At 37.2% G+C, this 16777-nt stretch overlaps 1 protein-coding gene across 1 annotated transcript in view; it reads left to right on the plus strand.

The window, feature by feature from the left end:
- OSBPL9 (oxysterol binding protein like 9) overlaps window positions 1-16777 on the plus strand; it is a 296123-nt gene that overhangs the window by 246653 nt on the left and 32693 nt on the right. Inside the window, exons 9-11 of the mRNA XM_007945882.2 lie at window positions 8909-8947; window positions 14447-14537; window positions 15806-15910. Coding sequence (XP_007944073.1) covers window positions 8909-8947; window positions 14447-14537; window positions 15806-15910 — 235 coding nt within the window. The remainder of the gene's footprint in view (window positions 1-8908; window positions 8948-14446; window positions 14538-15805; window positions 15911-16777) is intronic.

A 16777-nucleotide genomic window follows, 5' to 3' on the forward strand; every position in this document is an offset into this window, starting at 1 on the left:
TTGTTGATTTTCTTTTGGGTCCTATCCTGTTTGGGGTCTGTTGGACTTCTTGAATGAATATATTCTCATCTTTCATCATGCCAGGAAAATTCTCTTCCAACAAATATTTGACAATTTTTTCTGTGGTTTTATCTCTTCCTATTCTGGAATTCCGACTACACGTAGGTCATTACTTTTGATTGTACCTCACGTGAACCTTAGGCTTTCTTCCTTTTGTTTTGATCTTTTTTCTGATTGATCCCTTTCCAAAGAAGTATTGAGGCATTTGCCATCAGTCTCACTACTTCTGTCTTCCATTGATTCACTTCTCCTCCTTTGCCTATTCAACAAGTTATCTATTGCTGAAAATTTAGTATTAATCTTCTGGATTTCTGTCTGTAGATTTTGTGTCATTTCTAATTTTTCATTTATTTTGTCATTTTTTCTTATAGTGTCTTTCAAAATTGTTGTAGGGTTTTGTCTGTGTTTACCTCAGTTTTTTCAGTGTTTTCCTTGATCTGTCTCTTATTCCATTGAAGGTACCTAAATGTAATTCTTTTGAATTGCTTATCAAGGAGTTCCAATGCTGCATCTTCCTTACTGATGTATTTTGGGTCTGTATCCCTTGTTTCTCTTGTTTTTTTGTGTGTATACTGTGATGCTCTGTTGTCTTGGAGGCATTGTGACATTTTTGTGTTTATATTTAATTGTTGATTGTATGTTAGAGTAACTTGCCCATAAGTTTTGTTTTCTTTGTATGTTATCTACATAAGCAGGGTACTGTGTTATTCTCCTCTGTTCACTAGTTGGCAACATTTATACACTCAGCACCTGTCTATTTTCTCGTTGTCTGCCTCCCATATGTTCCTGCTGTCCTTGGCAAACGGAGCCTATTCTTAGGTCCCTGGGATCCAAATGAGAATGCTGTCACTTTAAAATCCACAATGGCTGCTGCTTGTAAGCATTCAAAATGGCTGCACCCTCCGGACTGCTGAAGTCTACAGCTGAGGTTGTCTTCCCTCCTTGCTGTTTCCCTTACTAGTCATGGGTCACCAGTGCAATCGTCCCTGCAGCCCTTGGTGACCAGGGCTGATCTTTAGGTCAATTCTCAGGTCCCAATACCACTTAGAAATATTCAGGCTGTCGGTCCTATCAGAGTAGCTGACAGTCCACTGCTCTGACTATCTCTATACTTACTGTTTTCTTTCAGATTTTTCCACTTCTTGGTGCCTAATCCACTTCTGTATACTTCTCTCAAAGCTCAGGGCTCCAGGATTATCTTCTGTATCTCTGTCAGGTGGTTTCTCTTTCTTTGTTGAAGAGGGTCTCTGTAGCTTGTCTGCCTATTCCGCCATCTTACCAGAAGTCCTTTTTAAGTCTAAGTCTAAGTCAGATTTGTAGGTAAGTCAGAATAGGTATATCCACTTCATATTTAGCCTGCCTTTAGTGCAAGAAAAGCTTCAGAGCCTTTTCAGTGACATAAAAGCATCATGTGCAACACATGAAGGTGATTGTGATGAGGAATTTGTTGTAAGGGTTGGTTTCATCCTTTCAGAGTTGAAGGCAAATTTACATAATATTAGAGGGCAAGCTCAAGTTGTCCATACGTTCCTAATCAGGAACTTCCTGCAGTCACATGTGATTACTGGCTCCTGAGTTGAGTAGCACAGGTTTTCATTATCCTTTCAGGACTGTGAATTGTCTGGCCATGTTGTTGTTAGATGCTGTCGAATTGGCTCCTGCTTATAGCAACCCTGTGTACAACAACAAAACACTGCCTGATCCTGTGCCAGCCTCACAATCCTTGCTATACTTGAGCCTATCATTGGCAACCATTGTGTCAGTCCTTCTCATTCAAGGCCTTTCTCTGTTTCTTTGTACCTACACGTATCCTTCTTTGGGAATGGTCCCTTCTGACAACATGACCAAAGTAGGTGAGATGATATCTGGCCATTCTTACTTTCAAGGTTCTTCCTGGACAGATTTGTTCGTTCTTCTGGTAGTCCATGGTACTTTCAGTATCCTTCACCAACACAACAACTCAAAAGCGTCAACTCTTCTTCGGTCTTCCTTACTCATTGTCCAGTTCTCACATGGATATGAGGCAATTGAAAATATCATGGCTTGGGTCAGGTGCACTTTAGTCTTCAAAGAGACAGCTTTGCTCTTCAACACTTTAAAAAAGGTCTTTTGCAGCAGGTTTGCCCAGCGCAATACTTTGTCTTACGTCTTGACTCCTGTTTCCATTGGTGTTGATTTTGGAAACAAGTAATGTGAAATCTATGACAACTTCAGTCTTTTCTTCATTTATTTCATAAATTTTAATTATTTCCACTTATTTCTCCATGATACTGTTTATTGGTCCATTGTGAGAATTTTTGTTTTCTTTATGTTGAGGTGTAATCTATACTGCAGACTATAATCTTTAATCTTAGTAAGTGTTTCAAGTCATCCTCACTTTCAGCAAGCAGTGTTAGTCATCTGTATATGGCAGATTGTTAATGAGTCTTCCTCCAATTCTGATGCCACGCTTTTCTTCATATAGTCCAGCTTCTGAGATTAATTGCTCAGCATACAGATAAAACAAGTATGGTAAAAGGATGCAACCCTGACTCACTCCCTTCCTGATTTTAAACCACGCATTATCCCCTTGTGCTGTTCAAACAATAGCCTCCTGGTCTATGCACAGGTTCCTCATGAGCACAATTAAGTGTTCAGGAATTCCCATTCTTCTCAATGTTATCTATAATTTATTAAGATCCACACAACCGAATGCTTTTGCATAGTCAATAAAACACAAGTAAACACCTTTCTTTCTCGTATTCTTTGCTGGCAGCCAAGATCCATCTGACATCAGCAGTAATATCCCTCATTCCACATACTGTTCTGAATCCACCTTGCATTTCTGGATGTTCTCTGTCAATATACTGCTGCAACCTTTTTTGAATTATCAAACTATATCATTAATATCACATGCAAGTAAAATCTTGCTGAAGATAAAAAAAAAAAAAAAAAAACAGTTGTCTGACCACAGATAGTTTAAAAGTAGATTATATATTTAAATTGTCCTAAAATCCCAAGTCTCTACCCAGAACAGATTTTCTGCACAGGCTTTTTATTTTCATCACTATTCATTAGTTTCTCATCAGACTTTTTAAAACAGCTTTTCTGATACAATTTACATACCATTCACCATTCATTTAAAGTGCACACTTCATTGGGTTTTAGTAGAGTTACAGAGTTATGTAACTACCACCATAGTCTAATTTTAGAACATTTTTATCAACCCATAAAGAAACTGTGTACTCATTAAGCTGTCACTTCATATTTCTCCCACCCCCCGCCTCTAGCCTCCGGCAACCACTAATCTACTGTCTGTCTCCAGATTTCTCTGTTCATATCAATAGGATCATTCAGTAGGTAGTCTTTTGTGACTGAGCTCTTTCACTTAGCATAATATTTTCAAGATTCATTGATGTTGTACCATGTATCAGAACTTCATTCCCTTTTATTGCTGAATAATATACCTTGTATAAATACACACATTTGGTCATCCATTCATTCATCATTTGAACATTTAGGTGGTTTTCATTTTCTGACTATTTTAAATATTGCTACTGCCTAAGGCATTTGACGGAAGGTTGGGCAATCCTACTTCCGTAGTGATACTGCCTCGGAAACCCAAGGAGGAGTTGCTATGAGTCAGGGCTGACTCAACGGCACATAACAACAACAACAACAACAAGGCATTTGACTGCTAACCAGAAAGCTGGCAGTTCAAACCCACCAGTCATTCCTCAGAAGGAAAACTGGGCAATCTACTTCTGTAGAGAAAACGCCTCGGAAACCCAAGGGGTCGCTATGAGTCAGAATTGACTGAACGGCAGTGAGTTTGGTTTTGTTTTTGTATGAACATTGGCATACAGTGTTTTTGCATAGTAGTGTTTTCATGAATCTTGAGTATAATTACTGGGTTATATGGTAACTCTGTGTTAACTTTTTGGAAACTACCAAACTGTCTTCCAAGGTGTTGATTATAGTCGTTGTAGTGATAAGAGGTTAAGTGATCTTTCATTATAGTTTTCACTTGCATTTTCCTAATGATTAATAATATTGACTATTTGTTATGTGCTTATTAACCAATTTGAATATCTTCTTTGGAGAAATGTCTATTCAAATCCTTTGTCCATTTTTTTTTTATTGAATTTTATCTTCTCCTTATTGAGTTATTATTTTCCTTTGAGTCGAAACTGACTCACAGGCACCTGACACCACCATAACTACAAACAATATTAAGTTGTAAGAGTTCTTTATATATTCTAGATAAAAGCTTATCAGGTATATTATCTGCAGATTTTTTCTTTAAGTCTATGGATTGTCTTTTTACTTTGTTAGTGGTGTTCTTTAAAGCCCAAAATCTTTGAAGTCCAATTTATCAGTCATTTATTACTTGTGCTTGCCTTGCTCAGAACACAAAAATTTACTCCTGTGTTTTCTTCTAAGAGTTTTACAATTTTAGCTCTTAAGACTTTAGTCTGTGATCCTCTTTCAATTAATATTTATATATGATATTGGCTAAGCATCTAATTTTTTCTTTGTCAATGCAGCAGTCCCATTAAACCTGAATTAGAAATTTTCCTTCATCACCATTTTGTATTTATTTTTGATTCATAATAATTAGAAAATGTATGGATATATAATTAAGAGGAATTTCATTAAACTATATTCCCTCATTAGAAAAGTGGGAATATGTTTCATGTGTTTTGATGATGGGCATGGTTTAAGAAAATATTTGCATCTCTAATTCTGGTCAGAGTCTTCCTAGCTTTTGTTTTTGTTCATACCATATTTCTAGATCTCAGTCATATTGGTATGTTCAGCAAATAGCCATTTTATTAAGAAATGAGGCCTTATAACTAAATAAGCTTTTATGATTTAAATAGGAAGTAGCATTGGATCCTTTCTTTGTTTCATTAACATACTTCTTACTGAATTTAGTTGACTCTCTGGTCTTAAAATACTTGAATTTAGCTTTAGCCGCCCCAGATAAAAGGCAGCTTGTGGTTTACCTTTAAGAAGAAAAAAAGAAAGAAGAGAGGAAAAAAAATGTAAGTAGTAGGGCAGAGTTCTTAAAATTCTTGATGGGAATAATGAAGACATTTAATAGCCTATTAGTTCATCTAGATTTGACCTTGCCTTAAAAAACAAACAAAAACGCTAAAAAAAGGTAGTAAAATCTGCTTCCAAATACCCAGTAGGTATCCTGTACTACTAATTGGGAACGTTCTGAAGAAAAAAATATCTGATGTTAATAGTTGATTTTAGGTTATACCATAATTAGAAGTGATGATTTTCTTAGATAATGTAATATACTATATCAGTGTTTTTTTTTTTTTTTTTTGCTGCATAAACAAGCCACAGCAAAAATGAGTGGCTTAAAATAGCAGTAGCCATTTATTTTGTTCACAAATAGTGTTTTAGGTAGGCCTCAAGACTTGTCTCTGCTCCAGCATCAGCAGTGGTGACTTGATTGAGGCTAGAGGATCTATGCACAGCAAAACATACACCAGTGCAGCAGTTTCTGCATGTACAATTTAGTGATATTGATTATATTCTTTGAGTTCTACAACCATTTTCACCCTCTTTTTGTGAGTTGTTCTTCCCCCATTAACATAAACTCACAGACCCCAAAGGTTCCTATCTAATCATTTGAGTTGCTGCTATCAGTTTGATCTAATATAAATAGCTCTTAAAAGAGCATAGTGCTTTTTTTTTTTTTTACACTAGTTAAGCTAAACTGTTGTTCAGTTTTAAAAAGAGTTCAAGGTATATTTTTTATTTTAGGTTTGCATATTATTATAGGGCAATAGTTTCAGGGGTTCATCTTCCCTCCATGGCTCCAGAAAGTCTAGAGAACATGAGAATTTGCACTTCTGTTCTGCATTTCCCCCTTTCGATTAGGATTCTTCTATGGAATCTTTGTCATAATGTTCAGTAATGATAGAGGATCCCACCTTCAAGATGGCTCACTTACATGACTAGGAAGTTGAGCTGGGGGCCTAAGCATTCTTTCCATGTTGTCCTCTCTACAGACTGCTTGAATTTTCTCAGAACATAGTGGTTGGATGCCAACAACAAGTATCCTAGGGAAGCAAGGTGGAAATTTCTGATGTTTCCATGACCTAATCTCAGAAGTCATGTGGAGTCACTTCTGCCATACTTTCTGGTAGAAACAGTTACACAGGTCCACTTAGTTTCGGGGAATGGGGCCATTTTTGGAAAATTTAATCTGTTCTTTATAAGAAATTCTTTGGAAAATCAGTTTAGAAATTAATAGAAGGAAAGCTAAAAGTAAAACTTCATTTTCTGAACAGGAAACTTTCTTTAATTTCTTTTGTATCATTCTCAATAATTTCAAATATCTCAGTATTCTGAATTACTGGATTTGGATATTCTAAATATAGGCATCCACCACTCATCTGCCAGTCTGTCATACTGTGATGGCTTGCATGTTGCTGTAGGCTCACAAAGGGACACTGCATGGTTTACAGTCAGGAAGGGAATGTGTCAGGGTGTATCCTTTCACCATCCTTATTCAATATGTATGCTGAGCAAATAATCCAAGAAGCTGGATTATATGAAGAAGAATGCAGCGTCAGTATTGGAAGAAGGCTCATTAACAACCTGTGATACATGCAGACAATACAACCTTGCTTGCTGGAAGTGAAGATGACTTGAAGCATTCACTGATGAAGATTAAAGACGGCAGTCTGCAGTATGAATTACACCTCAACATAAAATGAAAATCCTCACAACTGCACCAGTAAGCAGCATTATGATAAATGAAAAAAAGATTGAAGTTGTCAAAGATTTTCTATTACTTGATTCCACAGTCAACACCAGTTTAAGCAGCAGTCAAGACATTAGACGACATATTGCACCAGGCAGATCTGCAAAAGACCTCTGTAAAGTGCTGTAGAGCGAAGATGTCTCTTTGAAGATTAGGGTGCGCCTGACCCAAGCCATGGTGTTTTCATTTGCCTCAGATGCATGTCAAAGCTAGACAATGAATAAGGAAGATCGAAGAAGAGTTGTTGATTGTGAATTGTGATGTTGGCAAAGAATATTGAAAGTACCATCAACTGCCAGAAGAACAAACAAATCTGTCCTGGAAGAAGTGTACTTGGAATGCTCCTTGGAAGTGAGACTAGCCAGACTTCCTCTCACCTACTTTGGTCATGTTGTCAGAAGGGAACTTTCCTTGGAGAAGGCTATCATGCTTGGTAAAGTGGAGGGGCCCTCAGTGAGATGGATTGACACAGTGGCTTTTGATCAGCCCTTCACTATGCAGATTTCTGAGTAAGCTTGGTAGTTAAAGAAACAAAAGGTTATCGTTAACTGAGACATAATTCAGGTATTTTGTTTAAAACGAAGACCAAAGATTGATTTCTAGTAAAACTTGAAAACTTCGAGATAGTATGGAGTTATAACTTTAAGGTTTTGTTTAAAATTAAACGTATTGTCTGTGTAATACTAGAAGATGGATTCCCTCCACCCTGCTTAGTTATGTTCGCTTCTTTAGAGAATTGTCCTTTGAAAGAGTAAAAGGTAGAGAGAATCAATGACATCTGTTACAGTACTTGCACACATTTCTCTTTTGCCTCATTTTTTAAAATTTCTCCATAGTTTATAGTAGAAAAAAGTACTTGATGCAGCCATTTCTGGGTTCTCACTGATGCCTTTATTTAGTTCTAGATTTATATTGGTGAGTCCCTGGGAGAGACTCTGCACACATAGGGAAAGTGGGCAGGAGGAGGAACCAAAAATCTCAGCAGAGACAAAATGAGCTCTTAGGTTCCTTTTACATTGCATTTCAGGAATGTATGTGTTTATATTGGTTCATCTGTCTTGTTGGGATAATAATAGTTCCTACCTTGTGAAGTAGGAGCTCTGGTAGCATAATGCCTGAGGCACTTGACTGCTAACCAGAAGGCTGGTGCCACTGCTCGGAAGGAAGGTTGGGCAGTCTACTTCCGTAGTGATACCACCTCGGAAACCCAAGGAGGGGTCGCTGAGTTGGGGTCCAACTCGACGGCAAATAGCAACACCATCACCACCTTGTGGAGTTGTTAGAGGAGCTGTAATGGCATAGTGGGTAATACACTTGGCTGCTAACCATAAAGTCAGCAGTTCAAACCCACCAGCTGCTCCATGGGAGGAAGATGAGGTAATCTATGTCCATAAAGATTTACAGGCTTGGAGACCCAGTTGGGGTTGCTACGAGTCAGAATTGACTTGGTGGGAGTGGGTTTGTTTTTGTTTGTTTGTGGAGTTGTTGGTAGAATAAATGAATTAATACATGTAAAATACCTACAAGGTAGTGTAAGCTACTGTATCATCATTCCATTAATATAGTGATTATGTTTACTAGAACAAAAGCCAGAACACTTGTTTAGAAATGTATTAGTATAATTCTGGGCCCAGCAGTCAGAATATATGAAATGATGTCTATTCTGAGTTTTTAAGGTGTGTGATTGTCATACCTTTAAAGTGCAATAAGAGTTGGCATAATTTGATATAAAATTAGATGTAGAAATATTGAGTCTTTAATCCTAAATTAGTATATCTGCTTTTAATAATTGGCACCAATGTGACTATAATTCAACCATATATTTCCACAGTGAACGTAATTAAATGACTATACAGAATGATAATGTCATAGTATTAGTGTTGAGTGTTACATAGCCAGCGATATAATTATATTTGCTTAGGAATGTTCAAATAGAATTAATTCTTAGTAGAAATGCAAAAGCAGTGTTCTAAAAGTATTATTTACTAGTAACATAAGCTTTCTCAATAGGAAAGAAAGTACACTAGGAGTTAGTTAAATGAAAGAGTGAAGTTAATATCTCTAACGTTTTTCCTTAAGGACCAGTGTAATGCGGAGAAGCACTCAGATGGAATTATAGTAAGTTTAATCTAATCTTTTTGTTTCCCTTTACTTCTGCAGAACATTATAACCAGTCATGTCAGGAGAGGCCTGAGTTTCTACTCATATTTCAGCACAAATTCCTCTTTTCACCTTACTCGCTGCTTTTTGTTACTGACTCTTGCAATTTTCCTTGAGCTCCTAAAGTTGGCCATCTTTCAGCAATCATTTGGAGGGGAACTGGCAGTCTTAAATTTTTCTAAATGTTCAAATTGAATCACTTTGCATGTGTTAACTTGAAGGTTAATCATGGTATGAAAACTCGGCTTTTATGACTAAATGAGACATAACTCACAATGCTACATTTCTTGTCAAATTTCTTTTTTCTCAGATGAAAGAGGGGGAGGGGTGCAATATTGAAATGTATGTTAAACTATTTAACTATGTTTGTAGGATTCTGTTATTTCCTTACATTTTATTTTTAGATTTTGTGTATTGTGTTAGCTATCATTATTGTGGTATATACTATATTTTTGTTGAAATGAGTTGCAACATGAATTCTTTCACTTTCAGCCATTTTCTTATTTCCTCTTTCCTCCCTCTTGGCATTTTTCCCTGGCCGTATAATCAACTTTCCCTGTAAAAAGTGAAAAAAAAAAAACTGTATTGTTACCACTTCCAGCTGGAACTGAAAGTTAGAATTTGCAGATTTGTAGCGGTAGCTACCCTGGTTTTACGGTAACCAGGTGACTTCTGTTCAGACTGGATTTCTAAAGCAGGAGGCAGTGTCTCTTTTTTTTGGCTGAGATTTTGCTAATACCAACTACTCTGAGATCTGAAAATTCATTGTCTAAATCGTCAAAACCATCTTACAATACTCAAAAGTATAAGCATGTTATCTTTATATTTGGTTTAAAATGAAAAAAAGTTAAATATCTATCTTATTTGCATTATTCTTAAAGCTGAGATTAAAAAATATTTTAACATTTGAATTGAGCACATTGGAATTCTCATTTCTCAGTTCAAAGTGTGAGCTGTGATGATAGAATGCAGTTATATGATACAAATCTGTCTCTTTCTGAGGCATCATTGACGATTGTAAGCTTCATGTGAAAGGACTGCATGTGTTATCCAGCATGGTATAGTCCCCAGAGACTCCTGAGGAGATTCATGTTGGCAATGTTTTATCCCTTAAAGCAAAATCAGTTAATATTATGTTTTAAAAAATAGCATTTTATAAAGCATATAAAAAAATTTTGAAAACATGTAGCAAGTTAGTAATCATAGAAAATCTAAACATATAGAAAACAAACATATTTGAATTATTTGATCAGGGACCATGGTATTTTTCCTGAAGAGCATTATTTTAAAGAAAGAAAGAAAAATTATTCATAGTATAGTCCCTGGGGCCAGACTTCTTGAGTATAACAGCTCTGCCACTCACTGGGTGACCTTTGCCAGATTAGTTAATCTCTCTGAGTCATAGTTTCCTCATCTAGAAAAGAAAGGTGGTTGGTTCTGCCTCAGAAGTTTGTTGTAAAGAACAGAGCACATAGTACTTAATAGATGTTAGCTATGCATCCATATGGGAGCTCTGGTAGCATAGTGCCAAAGGCACTTGACTGCTAACCAGAAGGCTGGCTGTTCAAACCCACCAGCCACTCCTCGGAAGGAAGGTTGGGCAATCCTACTTCCATAGTGATACTGCCTCAGAAACCCAAGGAGGGGTCGCTATGAATCGGGGCCGACTTGACGGCATATAACAACAACAACAACAACATGCATCCATATATGTATATATAATTATTATATAATATATACAACAATATAAGTTATACTGCTTGAGTTTTATTAATGTTATCCCAACAGATTAGAGTTGAGGATTATTATTTGTTATATTTCCCCCAGGCTCTCTGCACATTCACTTTGAAAGCAAGATGAATGTGATTTAACAATTTTAACTTGAAGTTGAGTGACCAAGTACTGTAGATGATTAGTGTAGAACAGTTCATGTTTCTGTAATAAAAAGAAAAAGAGATGAAGAAATTGTGTACTTTTAATATACATAAAAAAATATCTAAAAGTATTTTCTTTGGTAGACAAGCCTAATCTTACAGCATATCTCTGGTATTTTGGAATGTGAGGGATAAGGAGACAATACATTCTCGTTAATGTGGATTAGTTTATTTATGGTAGGATTTTCTTTGGAAAGCACTTAGATTCCTTTGGAGAAAACCAAAGAAACTAAACCCCTTGGTTTTGAGTCTATTCCAACTCATAGCAGCCCTACAGAACAGAGTAGAACTGCGCCATAGGGTTTCCAAGGCTGTAAATCTTTACAGAAGTAGACTACCTCATCTTTCTCCCAGGGAGCAGCTGGTGGGTTCAAACCACCAGCCTTTTGGTTAGCAGCCTAATGCTTTAACCACTATGCCATCAAAGCTCCTTTTTAGAGAAGAGAACTATATAAGAACAAGGAATTTACTTTAAGAATAGCTCTGGGACTTGGTGAGACGTGTATTTTTATGGCCTGGTTCATTATCTGAAAATAGAATTTAAAAAAAGTAATATACTTTGAGGAGCTGTGGTAGCATAGTGCCTAAGGCACTTGACTGCTAACCAGAAGGCTGGCGGTTCAAACCCACCAGCCACTCCTCGCAAGGAAGGTTGGGCATTCCTACTTCCGTAGTGATACTGCCTCGGAAACCCAAGGAGGGGTCTCTATGAGTCGGGGCCGACTCGATGGCAAATAACGACAACAATATACTTTGAGAATTAAAAAGCCTTAAGATACCGTATAACCCAGATTCTCTTTCATTTTATGGACTGGGAAACTGAAGCCAGTATTAAAGGACTTGCCAATTCGTTGGTAGAGCAAGGATTCAAAGAAATTGATTTCTAAGTCCTGGTTTTTGTGCTTTTTCCAGTACTTCAAAGCCTTTTCCTGCTTCACTAGGTTTTTGATTATTAGTGATTGTTTTCTAGGATTTCTTGTCCAAGTGTTATTTTATTTTCCAGTTAGAACATTTAGTGACAAGAACCAGAATTCTTATGTTCAATCAAATCACTTGATTTAAGAGATTTGATTTAATGATTTAAAAATATTTATGTGGAGAGGTTTTCTTTTTGTTTCACCTTTTAAAAATATACTGTGTTTTAGGTGAGAGTTTACACAGTAAATTAGGTTCCTGTTTAACAATTTTTATACAAAGTGTTCTGTGACACTGGCTACAATTTTCACAATGTGTCAGTGTTTCCATTATTTCCATTCTGTTTGTTCTGTTTCCATTGATCTAGCTTCCCTTCTCCTCCTTGCCTTCTCATCTTTGCTTTTGGGTAAATGTTGACTGTTTGGTACATGTTGATCTGGTTGATTGTTTAAGAGACATGTTACTCATGGGTGCTGTTTTATTTTATAAGCCAGTCTATTATTTGACTGAAAGGTGACCTCCAGGAGTGGGTTCAGTGCCAAGTTCAAAGGGTTTTTGTTTTATTTTTTTACCTTAGACATTAAATGAGCATACTATAAAAACTTACTATCTCTTTTTCCATTGTTAGGCACCTTTGAGTTTATAAATATTTTTATGTTTGTTCATTAGCCAGATATTTCCCTTTTAACTAAAATAATATATTTTCTGCCATAAGCTCTAATTTTTTTGAAGTTTCATTTTCCAGCACTTGGAAGTTAAGGAGCTATTACATTTCTAATTCTTGGGTTTTGTCTAATTTAGTCTTGTAAATGGTAGATCTAAACTTCACTCTGGCAAAAACCCTTGATTTAAAATCCTACTGTCTCCTGCCCTTGCCTCTCATTCACCCCAATAAAAAAAAGCATCAGGTGCAAGCTCTTGTTTTAAAAATGTTAACAGCTGTCAGAATAATCTCTCACTTGGAATCAGAGAAACCTAGGGTGTTTTTTTTTGTTTGTTTGTTTTGTTTTGCTTTTTGCTTTCTTCTGTAATTGTAAATGCATGTGTAGGTGTATTTTTTACCATTTCCTTCTAAATCCTCCAACAGAATGTCCCCCATCCCTAGTTAGGAAATACATATCTTTTGCCTATAGTGGTGTTCTGGTTACCTAGTGCCACTCTGACAGGAATACACCACAAATAGGATGGCCTTAACAAACAGGAGTTTATTCTTACAATTTGGAGGCTTTAAGTCCAAGTTCAAAGTGCCATGCTCTAGGGGCTGGGTGAAAGCCCCTCAACCTTGGGGTCCAGCTCTGCCTCCTGCTCCCGGCCCACTGGAGCCAGAGGTGTTTCTTCACTCAAACAGCTGGTGGCTCCTGAGGCTGAGAAACCCCAAGGTTGACAAGTAAAAAGGCACAGTCCCGATGTTACCAATCCACATGGCAGGCCATTAACTTAAGTCCACTGTAAGTCCCAAGGTCAGCAGAGCATAGCAGGCTGCTGAGCAACGACATGGCTACATGCAGGGTCCAAGCGTGCCATAGGCTAGAGACCATTCCCCAAAGCTGCTGCTTATATATAGGAAACAGACCACATACCCAAAGGCAGCTACTCAGCTGCTCCCAGTAGATTCTACCATGGGGTTGATTACCAGTCTCATCGTGGGGAATACTACATCCAGCTGCCCAGCCACTCAACCAGGCCTAGCCAAATTGACATACAAACACAACCATCACGAGTGGTCTTAAAACTAGGCACTCTGCAATACACAGTGATGGAAGGAAACAATAGTATGGAATGGAAAGTTAAGATCCTAGTATTATGGTGTATTAGCTAGTCATAGGAGCTCTGGTAGCATAGTGCCTAAGGCACTTGACTGCTAACCAGATGGCTGGCGGTTCAAACCCACTAGCCACTCGTGAGAAGGAAGGTTGGGCAATCCTACTTACATAGTGATACTGCCTCGGAAGCCCAAGGAGGGGTCACTATGAGTCAGGGCCAACTCGATGGCACATTACAACAACAACAGCGTAATGTTTATTTACACCAAAGCAAGAGAAAGCATTTCTCTACATCTGATAGAGAAATGGTATTTGTGGTGAATTTAGAACTTTGAGAAGAATTGAATTGAATTGAGGAATTATTGTTGTGACTTCCTGGAGTTTCCCCACATAGTCTAAAAAACTTTAAAGTTTTTCCATTTAGCTTTACCTTCTTTTACAACAGGAGCTCTGGTGGCGTAGTGCCTAAGGCATTTGACTGCTAACCAGAAGGCTGGCGGTTCAAACCCACCAGCCACTCCGCGGAAGGAAGGTTGGGCAGTCTCCGAGATAATGCCTCAGAAACCCAAGGAGGCATCACTATGAGTCGGATCCAACTTGACGGCAGTGCATTTGGTTTTTTTGTTTTCCTTTATGACATAGTTTGTATGTGACAGAATTATAAGAAACTCTAAAGACTTGCGTATAGAAAAGACATTTCATTTCCTCTTTGCATTTTGACTGTATCTATATAGCTATTCTCAGGAGTTTGCTGACAGAATTGTGGGCATTTTGTGTATGTGAGAGGGTCAGCACAGGAAAGGCGTTTAAATAAAAATAACTGTTCTTGTGTTTCTTTATCTCAGAGTACTATTAATCCTGTCGATGCAATATATCAACCTAGTCCCTTGGAACCTGTGATCAGCACAATGCCTTCCCAGACTGTCTTACCTCCAGGTGTAGTATTTGTAAAAATGTTGCACAAGATTCATTGATAAGAAACAATTTATATAGCTGTAGTCATTTTAGTAATCTGGAAGCAATCTCTTCATTTTTTCTTTTTAAGTAACTAATAGTCATAAATCATAAAAAAGTAATACTATTGAGAATGAACTGGGAAAAAAGGGTGTTTTTTTAGAATTGGGGCTTTTTAAGTACCATGGCAAGAGTTTGGGCTTTCAAAATGAGATGGAAGACAAACATGGCTACCAAGACTTGTGTTAGTTGTGAGACAGAATCTTCTGACCCAGGATTCATGGCTATTAAGGAATACGCAATATATCTTGATCTACTTGAAAATAGTTCAGAAGGATTCTATTTCAGGTATTCTTTATTGCTCTGCACAATACAAATGTTTTCATTATGGATTTTGAGATAAAGGGAAGAATGAAATTTCTGGTACTTACTGATCACATGGAGGCCCTGGGTGGTGTAAATAACTGATGCACTCAACTGCTAACCAAAAGTTTGAAGGTTCAAGCCCTCCCAGAGGCACCTCAGAAGAAAGGCCTGTAATTCTTTGGCTGAACACTTAGCCTTTGAAAACCAGATGGAGCACAATTCTAATCTGACACATGGGGTTGCCAAGAGTTACAAATGACTTGATGGCAACTGGTTTATTGACCAGATAGATAACTATTTTTAAATATAGAATGATAAATATTTTTTAAAAAATTGGTAAAGGAGGGCTCTGGGGCCAACATTGAGCTTCCCTGATTGCTTTCTTCTTTTTGTTGCATCCAACATTTCTGTGTTTTAAATGATGAGATAGTTAAGTAAGAAATTACAATGTAAATGAGCAAAATCCTTTCTTTTAATAGTTAAAGTATGTCTAATCTTTTTGTGAATTTTTTTGCTCCTTGAGAGAATGAGCTTAATATCAGGGGACGAAAGAGGAGGTACTATGCCTCACATCCCATTTTATGTGGTTTGAGACTCAGAAGCGTACTATTATCAGGAAGCGTTTATTGGCATCTTTTTGCAGAGCTATTGTACTGACTTTGGCTGATCTCTCGATGTATTGCCTACTGTGTTAGTATTCTGTAGCATATCACTGAGTTGAAGAAGATTTGAGATCAGAAAGGAATAGCATAGAATTTGGCATAATGGAATATTGTTTTAGGTGCTACTGATCTTTAGGATGTTGAATCCCAAACAATTGTAGTCAACAGTGTGTTTGTGTTCTATTGTTTGTCTAACATATTTCACATGTTCAAATCTTCTAGAACCTGCTCAGCTGTGTAAGTCAGAGCAGCGTCCATCCTCCCTACCAGTTGGACCTGTATTAGCTACCTTGGGACATCACCAGACTCCAACACCAAATAGTACAGGTATAGATTTGTGTAATGCCTTTACTTCTCATAATTCCCCACTAACATTTGAGATTTGTGATTGACTGCTGATGGGGAAGTAGTTGAAGAAATGTGTTGTATATTTTTGTTGGAGATATCTTACTTTTACCATTACAGTTCTATACATGAAAAGAGTTAATTTGTGATTAAACCAGAAGCCTTAGTAAGCAGTTGTAACTTAAATAAATCATTGTAGGTCTGAGGATTTTGTTTGTTTACCTTAAAATAAGATTTATTTTAGGAATCTATATTGACTTTAAAAATATGTACAAAGTCAGATTTGAGTATATTATTATTATAGAGGGATTAGGAGAAAAGTATATAAACTAAAAGCTGTTAAGTCTTCTTTGCACTCCCCTCTTCCAGTCACTTATAGATATGGATGACCATATACATGTGTATTTCTATTGTTGTTTTAACCTAGTGAGATGGCACTTTGGTTTGTTTCTGTGACTTGCTCTTTTCATTTGACAGAGAACATTAGAAAGCTTTGTGTGTTTATACAGTTAGGTCTACAGTATTCTTTTTTACAGCTGCCCATACATTACCTATTTTTCCACCAATGGACATACAAGTTTCTAATATTTTCCTGTCATAAGCAATACTTAGGAGTTCTGGTAGCATAGTGCCTAAGGCACTTGACTGCTAACCAGAAGGCTGGCAGTTCAAACCACTCCTCGGAAGGAAGGTTGGGCAATCCTACTTCCATAGTGATACTGCCTTGGAAACCCAAGGAGGGGTCACTATGAGTCGGGGCTGACTCAACGGCATGTAACAACAACAGCAACAACAAAGCAATACTTAAGTGAATGTCCTTGTACAGTAGTACCTTTTTTTACGTGAATA

The sequence above is a fragment of the Orycteropus afer genome, unplaced genomic scaffold, assembly GCF_000298275.1.
Source record: "Orycteropus afer afer isolate SDZICR_OR568_19922 unplaced genomic scaffold, OryAfe1.0 scaffold00145, whole genome shotgun sequence".
Taxonomy (NCBI): domain Eukaryota; kingdom Metazoa; phylum Chordata; class Mammalia; order Tubulidentata; family Orycteropodidae; genus Orycteropus; species Orycteropus afer.